This window comes from Amblyomma maculatum, chromosome 11 (genome assembly GCF_055883805.1).
Source record: "Amblyomma maculatum isolate TAMU_Amacu chromosome 11, ASM5588380v1, whole genome shotgun sequence".
Taxonomy (NCBI): domain Eukaryota; kingdom Metazoa; phylum Arthropoda; class Arachnida; order Ixodida; family Ixodidae; genus Amblyomma; species Amblyomma maculatum.
The window spans coordinates 3,945,854-3,964,216 of NC_139354.1; the positions used below are offsets into that span (position 1 = coordinate 3,945,854).

The following is an 18,363-nucleotide window of genomic DNA, read 5'->3' on the forward strand; positions in this document are numbered from 1 at the left end:
TACTTTTCCGTCGTAGCTACAGACATTTCTGACGTTACTACAGAAATGTCTGTTGTCACAACGCGTTAACTGTAAAACATCGCACAGAAATTCGGTTGTGAAAACTGAACCGACTTTGTTTCATTTTCATTTACAACGCAGCAGCTCTGAGGGCACCTAACAAACAAACACACATATACACACATTGGTCGACAAATTCTTATCTATAATAAGATGGCAATCATTATCACGTGGCACATACAAAGCTACTTTCTCTGCTACACATGAATTGAAGTCCCAGTCGAAAGAAACGAGTTCCTTCCTGAGCCCACTGGAGTATATGTCTTGAGCCCTCGTCGTAACGGCGAATTCTGTCGGATGGCACACAAGCGTGTTGTTACGGAAGAGAGGGTCCATACACAAATATGTAAAACTATGTCGTTACTTATTGGCGTGTGCAGAACTGAGTGCCGTCTGCTTCACAACACCGGAAAATCGCATCACGCGTAGGCAAAAAAACTGCGTCACCATTCGAAAAGCTACTAGCACACACACACCGCATCTCTACGAGGAGGACGCGTACTTATCGATGAATTCGAGTAGATCCTTATAGAGCACTTGAGGGTTGTTTAGCGCTACTGCGAAGCTTATGTGCGTGTAGTTGGGGTCGTCGATGTAGAAGTTCTTTTTCACATGTGGCCCTAAGTCCTTGATGAGTTCACGCACGTTCTCTGGTGGCACGAATTGATCGCCGCGGCTCCAAAAGATCCCCACGTCCGTCTTCACGTTACTTATCTTGTACTCCGGAGCTTTCTCCTGCATACATAGGAATAAGTTACTTAATGCAAAAGCATTTATTGGTTCACGAGTGGCGCGGACAGAGCATGTCATCAGAGAGCGTCCCCATGAACTGACACTTAAGGGAAAAAATCGCGGTCAGGAAACGAACCATTATCCGATTAGATCAGCTTTCTTGGCCTAGACATGACAGCACTATACTATTGCCGAACCCGATCACGCCTCGTGTAAACCTGCAGCACGTACACTCTTGCATTGTGCAGCGAACATGGTCGTCTTGATGAAGTTCCATCTGCGCCGCTCCTTCATTTATTCTAGGTAAATATGCCATCAAATACAACATCTGGCAGAGTGCGGCCAAGGTCCGCTAGCATGGTGTCGAGCGAATCCACCAGGCTGCGTGACAAAACTCCCAATGTTTTCGCATTACTTCACAAAAACAAATTTAAGGCCACCACTTCAGAGACTCCAATATCTCCTCACTCTCAAATATACAAAAGCGATTTGGTCGCATCAATGGATCATCAGGAAAGATTCTAATCAGTTTCTCAGATCTGCCAGCCGTCATACAGCGTCAACAAGACCCCTGTGAAGTGCGTTGCAGGTCAATGACCTCCCTTTGTCTGCGCACTGATTCGACCATTCTTACTTGAAAATTAGCAGCAAACAATATAGATAACACACCTGCAAGGCACTCGGGAAGCGCACAAATGTTTCAGAGAATGCTTCATTTGAGAAAACCGTCTTCAAAAAAATTTCACAATGCGCTGTTGACACAATGCCGAAAGTAAGGAGAATGTTTCAGTATCTTCGGACGGCTTACTAAATAGCAGACTTTCGTTTCCTCTTGGGTCTTCGATCCTGATTACTTTTAGCGGCACATTATAGTATGCTGGTAAAGCGGCAATTGGTAAGAAAGACATACCCCCTCCCCCAATCCCACTGTACAAAAAATATTTTCCTAAGCACTCACCTGACCATAATAAATGATGTTGTCTTCAGACCCGTAGTCAAACTTGGTTGCCTTCTTGGTAGTCACGAGCTGTTCCGAAAACAAAAATCGAAAGTACTGTTCATTCAGTTCAATATCAGTGTGCGCGATTTGCGCGCTAATAGATATCTGCTATACTATTGCTAATTTCTACCGCAGGCTTACTTAGCTGTGAAAATGTTAAAGGTATACTGAACAAATATCCAAGAATATTCAGAAAGCACCAAAATTGCATTCTTAATTCACGATTACACTAGTACAGACACATAATTCGGATTAGTTTTGGGCGGATGGCTGTATTTTTGACGTTTTCAGAGCGGCCGCCGGGTCAGAGGCAGCGCGCTCCTGACTGTGAGCCGGTAGGTGTGATGTCACAACTACCCTCAGCAACGTCATGGCCCCGCGATCTCGCCGCCCCCGCACATGAAATTGGTTGACCGGCTACACGCAGTGTTGGTTCCCCCGCGTCGCGCCGTGCACAATGTTGCGAAGTGTGCAATACTGCACACGAGGGAGGTCGAGGGGGACGCGCACGGAGGGCGCGTATTACGGACAGATGTTTGCGCGGTGGGAGGGAACGATGAATTGTGCGCAGGAACACGAGGAGCAAAAAAAAAAAAAAAAAAAAAAAAAGCATGTCCGTCCCTGCGCTTTGTGAGTGCCACGGGGAAAAAAAATGAGCAGGTGGGACCGGCCGCGATGGGGGTATTTGTGACGGGATATCCGGTTTTGTCAGAGCTTTCACAGGAGCCGATACGTGCGGCGATATGAGAAATATTCAATAAAATACTTATTTTCCGCTCATGTTTATTCATAAAGTGGATTGTTTTGGTCACTCCCAATGTGATAGCTACCATCTGCGCTGGAAATCTCGGCGGCAATTTTTTATATTCAGTATAGCTTTAACAACGCCGTCGTGAAGCGTGCTGTTACTGACAAAAACTTGAAATCATAACCAAAAAACAACTCAATACTATAGGAGTAAGAAAGAAAGAAGCAATCAGCAAGGTATGTTTAGACAACCAAATCTAACTAAATTCTCTATAAAAATAAAATAGCAAAAACATATATAAGCTTCATGGCTGAAAAAAGCGCGTCGTTAGCGCCTGTCCTCGTCCTTTCTCCGTCCTTGTTTACAGTTCGCGCTTTCTTCAGTCATGAATGGCAACCAACTTGCCCAGCTTTCTGCTCTTCTAGGCATATATAGGCTACACAACGGTGTTGTAATATGCGATGTATGCAGTGACTTTTTTTTTTTTCACCTCGGCGGCCGCTTTTCAATGGAGGCGAAAAGCAAGGCGCCCGTGTGCTGTGCGATGTCAGTGCACGTTAAAGAACCCCAGGTGGTCGAAATTTCCGGAGTCCTCCACTACGGCGTCTCTCATAGCCCGAGTCGCTTTGGGACGTTAAACCCCAAAACCCAACCTATTTTTTTTTTTTTTTCACAGGAAGGGAAAGGCGCAGTATCTGTCACACTTGCTCTGTGGACACCTGAACCGCGCCGTAAGGGAAGGGAGGAAGGTGGGAATGAAAGTGGAAAGAGAGAAAGGGGAGCCGTAGTTTGAGGGCTACGGAGTAATTTCGACCACTTGGGGATCTTTAACGTGCGCTGACATCGCACAGCACACGGACGCCACTTCGTTTCGCCTCCATCGAAACGCAGCCGCCGTGGTCGGGTTCGAACCCGGGTATACCGGACAGTAGTCCCTATTGCATTTCGAATACATTTGATCTTATGAAGATTATTATGGGCAGTTTTAAACGCGCGCACGTTGCAGAAAGAGTCGTATCGCTCGTATTGGTGCTGCTGATTGATTTCTTGGTATCGGACGCAATTTTTTTTATTTTGCTAGAAAACCAGTATAACTGGACTAGTTGGTTGGTTCACAGGAAGGGAAAGGCGCAGTATCTGTCACACTTGCTCTGTGGACACCTGAAACGCGCCGTAAGGGAAGGGAGGAAGGTGGGAGTGAAAGTGGAAAGAGAGAAAGGGGAGCCGTAGTGGAGGGCTACGGAGTAATTTCGACCACCTGGGGATCTTTAACGTGCGCTGACATCGCACAGCACACGGACGCCACTTCGTTTCGCCTCCATCGAAACGCAGCCGCCGATGAAGGCGAAAAGTGCAAAATATTTCCGCCGCGATGACTCAATTGGGGAGCCCGATGACACAGGTTCCATCCCGGCCGCGACGATAGCATTTCGCTGCAGGCGAAAGTAAAGGCTCCCGTGTGCAGTGCGATGTTAGTGCACGTCAAATAATTGCAGGTGGCTGAAATTATTCCGCAGCTCTTCCTAACTTTAGGACAAAAAGAAAACCTCGAAATGCCAAATGCCGGCAGGTGTGAAGTACGGTAGCGTTCACTAAAGAAGTTGCGTATGTATACTTCCTCACTGCCGCAAGAAGCTCGAAGTACCCGGGAAAAGATTTCGCTTAACGTAATTGGAACGAAAAAAGTTACTACAGTGAAGAAGCGAGTAAGCTAACTCATTTTACTTTTGTGCGCGAACCAGTGATACAAAACAAGCTAAACAGTTCTTCCTACGGAACTTACCTGCGAGAAATGAACAAGGTTTTTCATGGACGTTCCGGCAGGGAGGTGACAGAGGTACACAGGTATCCGTGACTGCAAATACGTCCGAGTAGAGAAGAAAGGAAGAAAAAGGAATTATAGTGTATCTTGCAGACGGAAACAGGCATTTGAGTAATCAGGAAGAAAACAGCAAAGGAGATAGCAAGAACGTCTACTGCAAATATCACAGTCGCGTGAAGAGTGGGTTATATAGATACCGATCGCTATTACTATCAAAATACTGATATGGGTCAGTTGGTTCGTCATAGATTCTGTGAAAGTAGCTTAAGAGAACAGAGCAGACAGATAGCATACAAGAGAAGCAAATGGTTCTGTTTCTTTGGAAAGGGCTTGAAAAATCGTTGACGCGCTTATGACAATTGTCAGCCGGGTACCGCAACATTAGTTGCTTATAACTTTTTCAGCTCTTTTACCAGCTGTGGGCCACTTTTCTGATATAAACTGTTAGAATTTTGTTTTTCGTAACACTGCCACGATATAAAAAAACTGAATCATAATTCCAATCATTTTCATCCGAATGTTCTCGGCCTCACTAGCTTCAATTCATCGAGCTTATCGAAACAGTCTATTGTGAGCGACAGGCCACGCAGTGAGGGAGCATTCCATTGCTACAACAACGCAGAGATCTTCGTATAGTGAGACAAATTTAATGGTTATCGCTGTCGTGGAGCACACAAGCGACTATATGAGCGCGCACGTCGAAGTCAACCCTGCTTTTCAGCACTTTAATTAGAGTAGCTGAACGCTGAAGAGATCATTTCCAAATCTCGTCAGACTTTGCACTGATCATGCGCAGCGATGACTTCCCTACAAAGAGTTTGAAGAACTTTAAGAATAAAAAAATTAGCTGGGGTTTAGCTTAATTTAAACCCGGTAGGTTGCGTAGGCAAAGCCGACGTAGCTCTTCTTCTTTCTCTTTTCCTTTTCCTTTTTCTTTTCTTCTTCTTTTTTCTTTTCCTTCTTCTTCTTCTTCTTCTTCTTCTTCTTCTTCTTCTTCTTCTTCTTCTTCTTCTTCTTCTTCTTCTTCTTCTTCTTCTTCTTCTTCTTCTTCTTCTTCTTTTTCTTCTTCTTCTGCGACGCGGCGTGGCTACCGACAGGGTTTATCCGACGACTTGAAGTGGGGCCCCATCTGCGGTCGCTCTAAAGGTCAAACGTGGCTACCGGCTCGATTTACGCGACGGGCTGAAACCTGGCGAAGCATTGCTTACGCAATAAAAAAAAAAAAAACTATCCTGACAATTTTCAATAAAGAATGAGTGAATGCTGGGCTTAGCGGCAGTTTAGCTTTAAAAAAAGACTTGAAAATGGCGCGAATTCACAAACGCTCGAAATGATTGCTACAGATGGAGTAGAAAGCTGTAACCCTGCCGGGCTACACTGCACATTTAAGAGTGTTTTGCTCGTAGCACTCGAGAATAAAGGAAAGCATAGCGCAGAAAGAAACATTCTCTATCGCTGAGTGGATACCACTGCACAATCAATGTTAATGAGGGTGCACACACATAGGTCATCACTAAATATCTTGAAAAAAACAATCTTCGATGATGAAATGATGGCCTTAGAGACTTACGACGCCACAAATAGGTACTGATCTCCTAGAAAAAACCCATTTTCTGTAATCGGAAGGCGCCCTATTTCGCCTTTATGTTGTTTAATATTCAGGTCTCAACGTCTTATGCTCTGAAATCCTTCTCGACAATTTATCATCCCGAAACTAGAGAGGAAATCGATGCCTTTGACGGTTTGGTATCAAGGAAATCGCAATTGTTTTGAAAGTTCAAAGCATCTAAAGCCCCATGACAGGGCGGACCGGCTAGCAGCCACAAAGCGCAGCTCGGTAGCTTTCCCGTGTCCAGGGGATGTAGGATACGAACCTTACACACGTACTGCACTCACCACGTTGACGTACTTGCTTCCCAGATTGCTGAAGGCGTCTCCGAAAAACGAGCAGATTGCTCGCGTGGGGAGGGCGCAGAAGGTTTGCGCCAGCGGCATCAAGGGATATCCCTTCGGCAAGAGCTCGTATTGGCCAGCCGCGTACATGAAACTCTGCACAAGGAACCGGAAAATCAGTTGCTTTGATGCACATAGTATTCCAATACACCCATAGAAGTATTGAGGAAAGCAGCCTATTGAGAGCATTCAGGATCGCGTAATGGATGGTTTTAATTCAGTAAAATCGATAGCGGATTACAAGATCCCAATTTAAGGCCTCTTCACACTTAAGAGTCGTGATGATCGCGCCACCTGCTGTCGCGGGCGACCAGGAAGCCGCTCAGCTCTACCGATGTTCCCACTTAGAAAGGCGACCCGCTGGTAACTTTCCCAAATTCGTTCGGAACGAGACTTGTCGATCTTAACAGATTGCCTGCACGAGAAGCCGGGTGTAAAGCTAAACTCCCCACACTTCAGCTGCGCCGCTGATTATTTAGCCGTCTGTGGCCAGCTGTCACGAGGCTGGAAAATCGAAAAGTGCTCGACTGACCTGCGACTTTCGCTTTTCGACCAATCAGACCATTTGCGACAGGCGTGTTTCGGTGAAAATGGTCGCAACAACATCTATGAGTCGCAAGTGTGAACGTGTCTTTAAAGCGCAGCAATTTTAGCCGCAATCACGGATTTCGTCGATGTTTGTCCCAGCCTCTCTCTCTCTCTTTCTCTCTCTCTCCCTCTCTGCGGACCTAACGCACGTAAGAAAAGGTGGCGACACACGCCTCACCCTCTTTTGCCAATGAGGAGCGCAGGTAATGAGTCAGTGGGGTGTATCACTGTAGCGGCCATTACGGCTGTCAGTGGGCACTGTTGTGCAAGCGTATGTTACTCTGGACAGAGCAGTTGTGTGCCGCTTGTGTGCCCTCCCCTTCGGCTCCTCCCCACTCACGTCAGTTATCCCTGAGTCTTTACAGACAGCAGACGTGTAAGCGCGGTGCGCCCCGACCTACCCGCAACGCATGGTGAAATAGCTTGCGCTCTCCTCCGCTCCTTAACGGGCATTCTCCTTCCAGCTCATTTCCTTGCTCTTCGACGTAGTGTAGAAAGGCATAGAAAAGTACAGCACAGCAAGGGTAAGCATTGCTAAAGCACCTACTTCGCGTTCGTAACTATACGTAAAGCAGCTGTCATTACTTTAATGCATGCCCCAACAAACACTACGTATAGGTTTTGTATGTGTACTTCAACGCCCCTCAGACGCACGTCGGCCATGAGGGAGTTAGTATAGGCCTGGAAATAATATTGAACTCTTCAAGTTCTTTAATGTCGCTTAGTACTGGGGTGCCTTTTAGGGCGAAAGCCCTTATTGCCTTATCGTTGTCGTCAGCAAGTGTCACGCTTTTGCGGCGGTTCTGATTGGTCGAGACGGGATGAAGTCATGGAGGTATCGACCAATCACAAAGCACCACCACAGTATGCGCGAACGCGTGCCTTATATGGCCATATGCCAATCAATTAGCAATTACTAATCAATGAGTAATTAGCAACCAATTATTACTAATCACTAATTAGTGGTTATTTTGGCAAGCATTAATTAATACCTGAATAATTGATTAATTACTGGTTTCTAATTGCTTACTAATTCGTACTCAATGACTAATAATTTATTATTACTAATTTGTGCCAGTTGCGTAATTAATTAATTACTATACAATGCCGCGCATCTGGTAAAATCAACCACACAATTCAGTAACGTAGAACAACTGCGAAGATACAAGGAGTGCGATCTCGTCTCTGCCAAGCAGAATTCACTGCATAAATGCACTTGCAGAATGTGAAAGAGTAGTCGCTCGCTTTACTCGTGGCAGTATTCATCGCCACATGCGCAACAGTCGTGTAGCATAATGCAGCACTCAGGCATTCGCCTTTCATCACTTTAGTCGTCAAAGTGTCCTCAAATTTTTTACATTTCGCGCCCGTGAACCTGCGAACGCTTCGACCATATTTTATCCTGTGAAATAGGACCCAGTACCCTAGTCTTAGCCAGTAAGCCACAGCGAAATTCTTCACAAACGCGTTATTTTAAAAGATGTTCCAAGATAAACAAACGTTACGAAAACTAGAGGAAAACTGATGCAATAGAACGACATTCGAGGCTTCTGCCGCCGACAAGTACAGTGGCCTTCGCGTCCGAAGTCTTGTCCATGCTTCCCACATGCACATATTTATTTCTTGAACCACGCATACAGCCATGGGTAGGCCACATTCTTCTCGATGTGGCATGATAATGGCGGAACCACAGTTCAACCCCTTGATTCCTATACGCTTCTCTCAGAAAACTTCTGCGGCTGGTTTGTCAGCTAAATGCCTCTCTTAGCTACAACCCTCCCAGTAATTATATCCGATGTCATCGAAAAGTCACTTATTGCACCCCTTCAGGTATATACTCCTGTATGACGTCCACCTAGTTGACGTTCAGAAGCCACTTATACTGCCGAAGCCGAGCCTCACGGCCAACAACGACCTGAGGTACGACTTTACGATCCACTTCATCATTCGCATGCTGTCGTTGTTACCGTGAGTTGAGAATGCAGAGGCGGACGTGACGGCAGCAGTGCCACCAGGCACTCGCCAAGGTTCACTCGAGTCAAGACGTTGGGAAAAGTGGCCTATTGCCATCATTCGGCTCCTCCTTCATCAATATAGGAACACTATCTACACATACGCTTCCGCTGTAACATGCAGCAACAATCTCGTTAGTGGTCAATCGTAACGAGCAGTCTAACGAGCGAAACATTCAAGTTACCCAGAAGCAGTAGCCGCAGGCTCGCAAGCAATGAGCTTCTCGCTAACGGCCTTTTGCGTTTGCCGTCCCAGCGAGTTCGCGCTGTGCGACTTCAGCTTCGGACCACCTTTGGCTCCGCTAGTAACCGCTGCTTGCGAGGCTTGCGATGTCGCTGACACTCACATGCCTAATGCGGAAATGAAAACTCATGAGACGCCTACCTCTTCGAAGCAGGGGGTATCCTTCGGCTCACCCGTCTTCTGCCGCTTCTCCTGCAGACACCTCTCCTGCTCCTGCAGACACAGCCAACATCCACTCTGCGCCTCAGTGCCGCCCTCCGGCAAACGTTTAGGAGTTAAACCCCCAGTGTTGCCATCAGCGCCGCCGTCTACGCTGCTCACTCAAATACATGTATAGCACTCCAGTCCTGTTGTACTACCTGTCCACACAAGGCTTCGCTGCGTCCGTCGCTTGTAGTGCTTGCAGACTTGAGTGCGACGGGAGCACCGGTCTTTTCTCCACCGATTAAAAATCCTCGGCTGCTATCTGCACCGCACGCTGCGAGGTGCTAACCTCAGTGCCCCAAGGTAATCGCCGGCCTTATCCAGTGATGGGCAGAAAAATAGGCCGCCATTTGACTGCCTTCCTGAACTTCAGCTGGCCCTTATTGCACGGTTATAAAGCAGTCCATGCTTGCACAGATAGATGAATAAAACATTATCGCACGTTAAATTAAGGTTGGGCTGCAAAGACATGAAGGGCTTGCTGTAAGTCCAAAAGTGATGACGGCAGCCATCAGGGTTAAAGTCCGGAGAAAGGGGTGTTAGCAGTAACAGGGGGAAGTTAGAGCAGTGTTGCCGTTGAAGATGAGATAATTAGTGTCTTTGATGAATGCAAGATAGTTAGGGTGGCAAGGTTAGTGGCATAAGTCAACACGCAAACTTGTTTCCCGAATATGACCATGTCCATCAGGAGAGATGTCGAGGCAGAGGAAGTATAGTACAAGGTCTTCTTGACGCTGGCGCAGCGTTCAGCATTATCTGCGTAGATCTGCGTCTTATTATTCCACTGAATTAGGCCAGCGAACTGATGAGCCACTTGCTGTCTCCGGTATCCTCGTGACGAGGTATCCAGTGGAGGACAGCCATGTGTTAAGCATTCTCTGTAACAAATAGTCTCTCGTCGGAGTCTGCCTTCGTCTTCAAAATTTTCTGGTGCCCTTCGATCCTGCAAACTTCCCATATACGGTAGATCGGATTACTGTAGCGACCCTAATTGCTGACTTCGTGGAAGATTACATAAACTGCTCATGTGCGAGCAAAACCCACTTGACGTCCAAGCAAAGGTCAAATATTGCGTTGAACTTTTCAGCGCCGGTGCAAATAACAGTGGCCGTGATCAGCTAGTTTTACGAGTTTTAGGGTGCCTAACGGCATATTTAGGGAGGCATTAGGCGTTGAAAACATTAATGGAGAAATGTTACAGCGTCCCTAACGGCATATTTAGGGATGCATTGGGCGTTGAAAACATTAACGGGGAAATGTTACAGCTGCAGTACAGAAAACGAACGATGTAAGAGTGAAAGAAAGAAATGATCTTCTGTCGAAGGCAACATCAGGCTGCATGGAAAAATGACAAACACACGAGGTATAAAACAAACGATGGCGCAGTGAAGAAGCCTTGGGACAAGACACGCTACTTCTTCAAAGAAGACTTTCCTTTCATGTTCTACTACTTGAAACAACATAGTAAAAGTACGACGATTTTGCGTGTTCGAGGCTTTCGTGGTTTGAATAAAATGGACAAACGAGTGACAAGGCATACACGTTTAGGCCTTACCATGTAGCTCTGCGCGAAGGGTGCAAGCATGGCCAGTACGTCGACGTCCATATGAGACAGTTTATTGAAAGGGGCCAGACCGATGAACGCCTTCACCTGTAAAAACACCACGCGTTATGAGATGTGGGAAACTTCTTTTACAAATGTCACTCTGAAAGGTGTAAGTTATTGCTACCTAGGAACCAGTAGGTCTGCTTCGTCATTTCAGAATTAAGCATGCAGTAGTTGTCATTCAGCAAGTGTTGTTGCGTCGGGCTAGTTGGCTTGAATCTTGTGATTCCATGAAAAGTTACGCGCAAAGGTTATGCGTGTCTACTTTCTCCATGTTGTCTTTTTTGCGCATAACCTTTCATGTCATTACAAGTGTCTGCCCTCAGGCATCGGCGGAGTGCAATAAAGCAATAATTCTATAAAAGCAGAAGACAAACGAAAAGTAACTTTTCTTCTGTTCGCTACACTGGCTGAATGGCTGATCGACTGACAGATTGATTGACACCGACTTCGTGAATGAATGAATGACCCATTAATCTACTGACTGACTGATTGACTGACTGACTGACTGACTGATTGATTGATTGATTGATTGATTGATTGATTGATTGATTGATTGATTGATTGATTGATTGATTGATTGATTGATTGATTGATTGATTGATTGATTGATTGATTGATTGATTGATTGATTGTGACTAAGATCAAGCCCTCCAGCACGTTCTCAATATCTGAACTTCACAGCACTCAGCCGCCGGGGCAATCAGGCATATAAGAATGATGACTTGAACTTAGATAGAGACACATAGGGCAGACTGGACTAGTTGAAAATGTTTGAGACCAAATCTTACTCTATTTCCACAATGAGAACTTCATTATCATCATCATCATCAGCCTGACTATACCCACTGCAGGGCGAAGGCCTCTCCCATATTTCTCCACTTAACCCGGTTCTGTGCTAGCTGCATCCACTTGACCCCTGCGAACTTCTTAATCTCATCCGCCCACCTAACTTTCTGCCGCCCCCTGCTACGCTTTCCTTCCCTTGCAATCCAGTTTGTTACCCTAAGCGACCATCGGTTATCCTCTCTTCGCACTACATGTCCTGCCCATGTCCATTTCTTCTTCTTAATTTCCACTAGAATGTCGGTAACTAGAGTTATTTCTCTGACCCACTCTGCACGTTTCCTATCTCTTAATGTTACCTCTAACATTTTTCGTTCCATAGCCGTCTGGGTTGTCCTCAACTTAAGTAGAACTCTCTTGGTTAGCCTCCACGTTTCAGCGCCATAGGTGAGTGCAGGTAAGATGCAACTGTTATATACATTCCTCTTTAGCGATACCGGTAAGCTGCTAGTCATAATCTGCGAGTGCTTGCCAAATGCGCTCCATCCCAATCTTATTCTTCTTGCTATTTCTTTTTCATGGTCCGGATCTGCGGTTACTACCTGTCCTAAGTAAACATATTCGCCTACTACTTCCAGTATTTCGCTACCTAATGTAAACTGCTGTTCCTTCCCGAGGCTGTTGAACATTACCTTAGTCTTCTGCATATTGATTTTCAAGCCTACCTTTCTACTTTTCCTGTCTAGGTCATCAATCATTATTTGCAGTTCATCCCCCGAGTTGCTTAGCAAGTCAATGTCATCAGTAAATCGCAGATTACTGAGGTATTCTCCATCTACCCTTATCCCTAACTGCTCCCATTCCAAGTCTCTGAATACTTCCTCTAAGCAAGCTGTGAATAGTACTGGGGAGATTGTGTCTCCTTGCCTAACACCTTTCTTTATGGGAATTTTGTTACTTTCTTTATGCAGAACTATGGTTGCTGTGCAGCCACTATATATATCTTCCAGCAGTTTCACGTACGGCTCGTCTACCCCCTGATTTCGCAATGCCTGCATGACCGTCGAGGTTTCAACTGAATCAAATGCTTTTTCGTAATCAATGAATGCTATGTATAAGGGCTGGTTATATTCCGAGCATTTTTCTATCACCTGATTGATGGTGTGGATATGATCGATAGTAGAGTACCGTTTCCGAAACCCTGCTTGATCCTTTGCTTGATTGAAGTCTAAGGTTGTCCTGATTCTATTAGCGATTACCTTAGTAAATACCTTATACGTAACAGACAGTAAGCTGATTGGTCTGTAATTTTTAAGGTCCTTAGAGTCCCCTTTCTTATGAATGAAGATAATGTTTGCATTCTTCCATGGTTCCGGTACCGTCGATGACACCAGGCACTGCGTATACAGGGTGGCCAGTTTTTCTAGCACGATATCCCCCCGTCCTTCAGCAAATCTGTAGTTATCTGATCTTCTCCAGCTGATTTCCCCCTTTTCATAGTTTCTAATACTTTCTTGACCTCGTCCTTTGTTACTGGTGGAACGTCTGACTGTTTTTCCCTACCGCCCATCTCATTACGGTCCTGGCTACTCTGGCTATTGTAGAGATCTGTATTGAACTCCTCGGCTACTTTGACTATCTTATCCATATTCGTGATGACGTTGCCCGCCTTGTCCCTTATCGCATACATCTGGTTTTTACCTATGCTCAATTTTTTCTTTGCCGCTTTAAGGCTTCCCCCGTTCTTTACAGCATGCTCAATTTTCTCCATGTTGCCCTTCCTTATATCGGCCACCTTGCGCTTATTGATTAGCTTTGATATTTCGGCCAATTCGATCCGGTCTGTTGGATTGGAAGCTTTCATACTCTGGCGTTTCTTAATCAAATCTTTCATCTCCTTAGACAGCTTACCGGTATCCTCTCTCACTATCCTACCGCTTACTTCTACCGCGCACTCAGTAACGATATCTCTGAAATTATTGTTCCTTGCTTCTAGGGTAATGTCGCCATCCTCGGTTAGAGCTGAATACCTATTCTGTAGCGAGATCCTGAACTCTTCTGCCCTCCCCCTCACCACTAATTCGTTGATGGGTTTCGTTCTTACTAATCTGTTGCGTTCCTTCTTCAGATTTAGGCTAATTCGGGACCTCACCATCCTGTGGTCACTGCATCGCACTTTCCCGATTACCTCTACATCTTGCATAATGGCGGGGGTTGAACACATTATGAAGTCGATTTCATTTTTAATCTCCCCGTTCGGACATTTACATGTCTATTTCCGGTCCTTCCGTTTGCTGAAGAAGGTATTCATGATTCGTAAGTTATTGCACTCTGCAAACTCAACTAGTAACTCCCCCCTGCTATTCCTAGTACCAATACCATAGTCACCTACTGCCTTGTCTCCTGCCTGCTTTTTCCCTACCTTGGCATTGAAGTCGCCCATTAGTATAGTATACTGCGTCTTTACTTTTAGCATTGCCGATTCTACATCTTCGTAAAAGCTTTCAACTGCCTAGTCATCATAACTACATGTAGGTGCATAGGCCTGCACAACCTTCAGTTTATACCGCTTATTAAGCCTAATTACGATTCATGCCACCCTCTCATTAATACTATAGAATTCTTCTATATTACCCGCTATATACTTATTGACAAGGAAACCTACTCCTAGTTGTCGCCTCTCTGGTAGATCTCGATAACACGGTACATGCCCATCCTGCAGTACAGTATATGCCTCATTCGGCGTCCTAACCTCACTAAGCCCTATGACATCCCATTTCATACCCTCTAGTTCCTGTAAGAGCACTGCTAAACTAGCTTCACTAGCTAGGGTTCTAACGTTAAACCTTGCCAGGGTCAGTTCCCAATGGCAGGCTGTCCAGCGGAGCCAGGCATTCTTAGCACCCCCTGCTGCGTCACAGGTCTGACCGCCGCCGTGGTCAGTTGTTCCGCAGCCGCTGGTGGCTGAGGACCGGGGTTTTGTGGAGCTTATCATGAGAGGTTGAGGCCAATTACTGCACCAGGGTGGCCAACTCCTGTTCTGGTGAGGGAGTGCGTTGCCGGAGGTGTTCACCGGCATCAGATCGCACCCCAAACCTGTTTATGCAATTCCATCGACACGCGGATTTTTTTTTCTTTAATCCGGTGGAGAATTGCGCGGCACCGGGATTTGAACCCCGGTCCTCTTGCATGCGAGGCGGATGTTATACCGTTACGCCACCGCTGCCGCTTATGCAACTCAGAAAGCAGAATTCTTTCTTTTTTCGCTTATTTGTACACAATACCGACAATTTTAGCTGATTCGGAGCACCCAACTTCCTTCCTAAAAATGCATACAAGATACAGCAACGCACAAGAGCACACTGAAATAACAACTACTTAAAGTGGCAGCTGGCAGCTTTGTATGAATGCCACAACAGCAAGTGATCTGTTTGTGCTGAGCAGCAGCTTGTTTTTTATGTACGCCTCACATACTAGTACCACCATCACCACAAGGTTATCGCAAAGTTGCCATAATAGCATTAACGATTCCATGGAAAAACATTTTGCTTTAAACCGCATCTGTCACCACACCAATCTTATAAGGCAGCTTTGCATAGGTTGATGCAGTTTGTCACGTCCCGATATTTGTTTACAGATATGTATATTTTCTCACGGTTGACGACCCATATGCGACCTTCAGCAGTAAACCAGCCCGCTCTTTCCCAGCAGCACAATGTTACAGCCATTGAGTGGCCACGGCAGGTCATAAATTAGTTGGTCAAAAAATTAAAAAACGCAATAAACACAAATAACAACGGGCCCCTTACCTTGTCGTTGTACTCCGGTTTCTCCGACACCATAATGAAGAACATGAGCGTCCCTTGAGACAGGCCCGCGTATATTAGATTCTTCCTACCAGTCGTTTTAAGGACGTAGTCAATCTGAGCCGGCAAGTCGTATTTGCCGTGTTCGTGAAACCTGTGGTAACGGAAGAATTGTTAAGCTGCAGCGTTATAGAAAGCAACGCAAGCAGTACACAGCCGTAGCATTAAGCACTCTCCTATAAAAAAAAAAGAAACATGCTCCCCATACGTGTGGAGCCTAAAAAGTTTTCATTGCACAAACTCATGAAATAAAAAGGCATTCAGTATTCTTAGGAACGAAGAGTTCCTGTTGGCAAGACAGTTAGAAATTACAAATTTATCTTGGACTCCTGCACTAAAAGTTGTACATGACAAATTTGACGGAGTTGTCGTGCCAGAGCATAAATACAGCACAACAAATAAGCCGACTTTCAAAGAGTAGATTTCTTTTATGTTTTTATATAAGCTAGACGTTTTAAATGTTTTGTTAACACTTTGAAAGTAATAAATGAGATATTCATTTTTATAACTTCGGAAGTTTTCCAGGCCCCTCAGACATTCATAACTTAAAGCGTCTTTTTACAATATCAGTAAGAGCTCGATCATAAAACTGAGAGTACCGCTTGGGGCATGAAGCGCATAGTAGCACAGACGGCACCGAAAGGTTCGTTTTTCGGTATCTAGCGTATTATTTCGACTCGAGAAATAATAAGAAAGGCACTTACGAGAAGTTCCAGAATCTCCGGGAACGTGTGTTGTACCTCTTGTGGCGTTTCCCGTAAGTGTTTCCGCGTACGTTTCCCATCCAGACGTCGTACCCTTTGTCAGCTAAAACGTAACCTGTAAGATCGAACGTGAAACATACGCATTAAATCAGTTCGGAAAAATTTTTTAATTTAAAGTCAATAAATTGACCACGCTCACCGAGTGACTGCTTGGGAAAATCTAGCACATAATTCGAGGAGTCGCCAAGCAGGCCGCTCATAAGTAGTATGGGCTGCTTGTGGCACGGATCCTTGCATTTTTCTCTCCCATGGGGTATCCTGTGCATCTCGATGATGTAGCCGTCGCCCGTGGTCACATCGTGCTTCTCGAAAGGGTAGCCTTTGCTCCGAATCAGCTGTTCCTGGATAAAACATGCACGAAACATTTGTTGGTGAATTGTTTTTTTTTTTTTTGTACACAATATTGTTTTTGCCGTTCTAAACTTTAGTCTGTCCGCATGCCGTGAGACAGTCTATTTTTGTCGGAAAGAAGACAACGCTTTCACAGGCTGAAGCCTGTGATGACAGCTGGGTCTGCAGGTAATATACGCCCCTTCGTGTGAAGAGCTGGATGCTTTTTTCTCTCCGCGTCGCTTACGAGCTCACTGCTGCTACACCTGTCGAACTATGAAGGAAAATAAGTGTTTATTCACACATTAAAAGTTTATCTGCCACTTGTTATACAAAATCAGGTCCTCTAGTAAGCACACTTTCGGACCTATTGTGTGGGTGCTGCTAGCAGAACAGATAACCACATATGGCACACAGCTTAAGCAAACGTAAAAAAAAAAAAAAAAAAAAAAAAAAAAAATCCGTAAGCACGCCGAGGGTACATGGTATGCAATATAAGATGCGCACATCACTAAATTCTATCCTTGAAGGAAGTAGACGTGGTAAAGAAAGAATTAATGCCAGGATATAGAGTTATTAACTCTCGGTGAATCATGTGTCACAGAGTTCCTTAGCTAAGGGGCAAAATAGTTATTGGTGTGACAATCGAAAAACACTTTCCAAGTCACCAAGAAAGAGATGCAGTTCTAATAGAGTACGGTGTAATTATGGCGGAGGGAATCAGGAGAAGCCTTACAGCGGCACTGTGTCCAGAGAAAACTGCACGCATTTCTAAATGACAGGAGGGTTTTCGAGAGCACAGCGAGGTTTCTGGAAGTTTGCTTGCAACGGATTCGGGGTTCGGGGGCAGTATAGACAATATAAGTAGATTTGCTGACAGGTCAAAGCAATTACGCAGAGCAGAAAATTTAAGATACCGCAAGGGCTCTGGTTATATATATATATATATATATATATATATATATATATATATATATATATATATATATATATATATATATATATATATATATATATATATAATGCATTGACAGTTCAACAAGAACATCCAGCATTCACGCCCCGCTTTTATTTTACTCTGTCAAAGAGGTTTCTGTATGTAATGAAGATAACAACAAGCGCTCAATACTAAATCCGAAGTTACAACGAATATTAAAAACAACCCCTTAGCATTGAGCAGAAATGTGTGCCGGCTTCCTGGCTGAAATATCCTCCTATTCCTTCGTATAAGTTGCACACACAGGGTGAAGTAATGCCCCCTCCAAAGCCACGCTTAATTCTCAAGTCAGCAATTCCTCAAGAGTGGAAACAAATCAGGCCAGTATTTCACGGCTTTCCAAGCTTTGGCTCAGTGTCCAAGCAGCATGCAAGGCTGGGTGAAAACATGACCTCAAATGCAACCAACCTTGCCTGCATTTTAATCATAACATATCAGATCGCAGTGTTCGATTTCCGCTTTTGTGTTGCCAAGCATCCCAGGTGCAGTTTATCCAAGGTATTCCAATGCCGAGAAGAGTTGTGATTTTTTTAGCAATGAAGCTGAATTAGAGAGTTTAAGGCATCCCAAATTGTTAATTTGGGATTCCTTAAACAACATAGGTTAACCAATGTTCGTCTGCTATAATTTTGAACGACGCATGCGGGTGTT

At 45.0% G+C, this 18,363-nt stretch overlaps 1 protein-coding gene across 1 annotated transcript in view; it reads right to left on the minus strand.

The window, feature by feature from the left end:
- Positions 1 to 543: 543 nt before the first annotated feature.
- Positions 544 to 18,363, minus strand: part of LOC146172688 (lipase member J-like) — a 33,402-nt gene continuing 15,582 nt past the window's right edge. Inside the window, exons 2-9 of the mRNA XM_084583496.1 lie at positions 16,525 to 16,726; positions 16,326 to 16,440; positions 15,565 to 15,715; positions 10,919 to 11,014; positions 6,259 to 6,411; positions 4,324 to 4,395; positions 1,751 to 1,819; positions 544 to 795 (exon numbers count right to left, since the gene is read on the minus strand). Of these exons, the coding sequence (XP_084439622.1) occupies positions 544 to 795; positions 1,751 to 1,819; positions 4,324 to 4,395; positions 6,259 to 6,411; positions 10,919 to 11,014; positions 15,565 to 15,715; positions 16,326 to 16,440; positions 16,525 to 16,726 (1,110 nt within the window). The remainder of the gene's footprint in view (positions 796 to 1,750; positions 1,820 to 4,323; positions 4,396 to 6,258; positions 6,412 to 10,918; positions 11,015 to 15,564; positions 15,716 to 16,325; positions 16,441 to 16,524; positions 16,727 to 18,363) is intronic.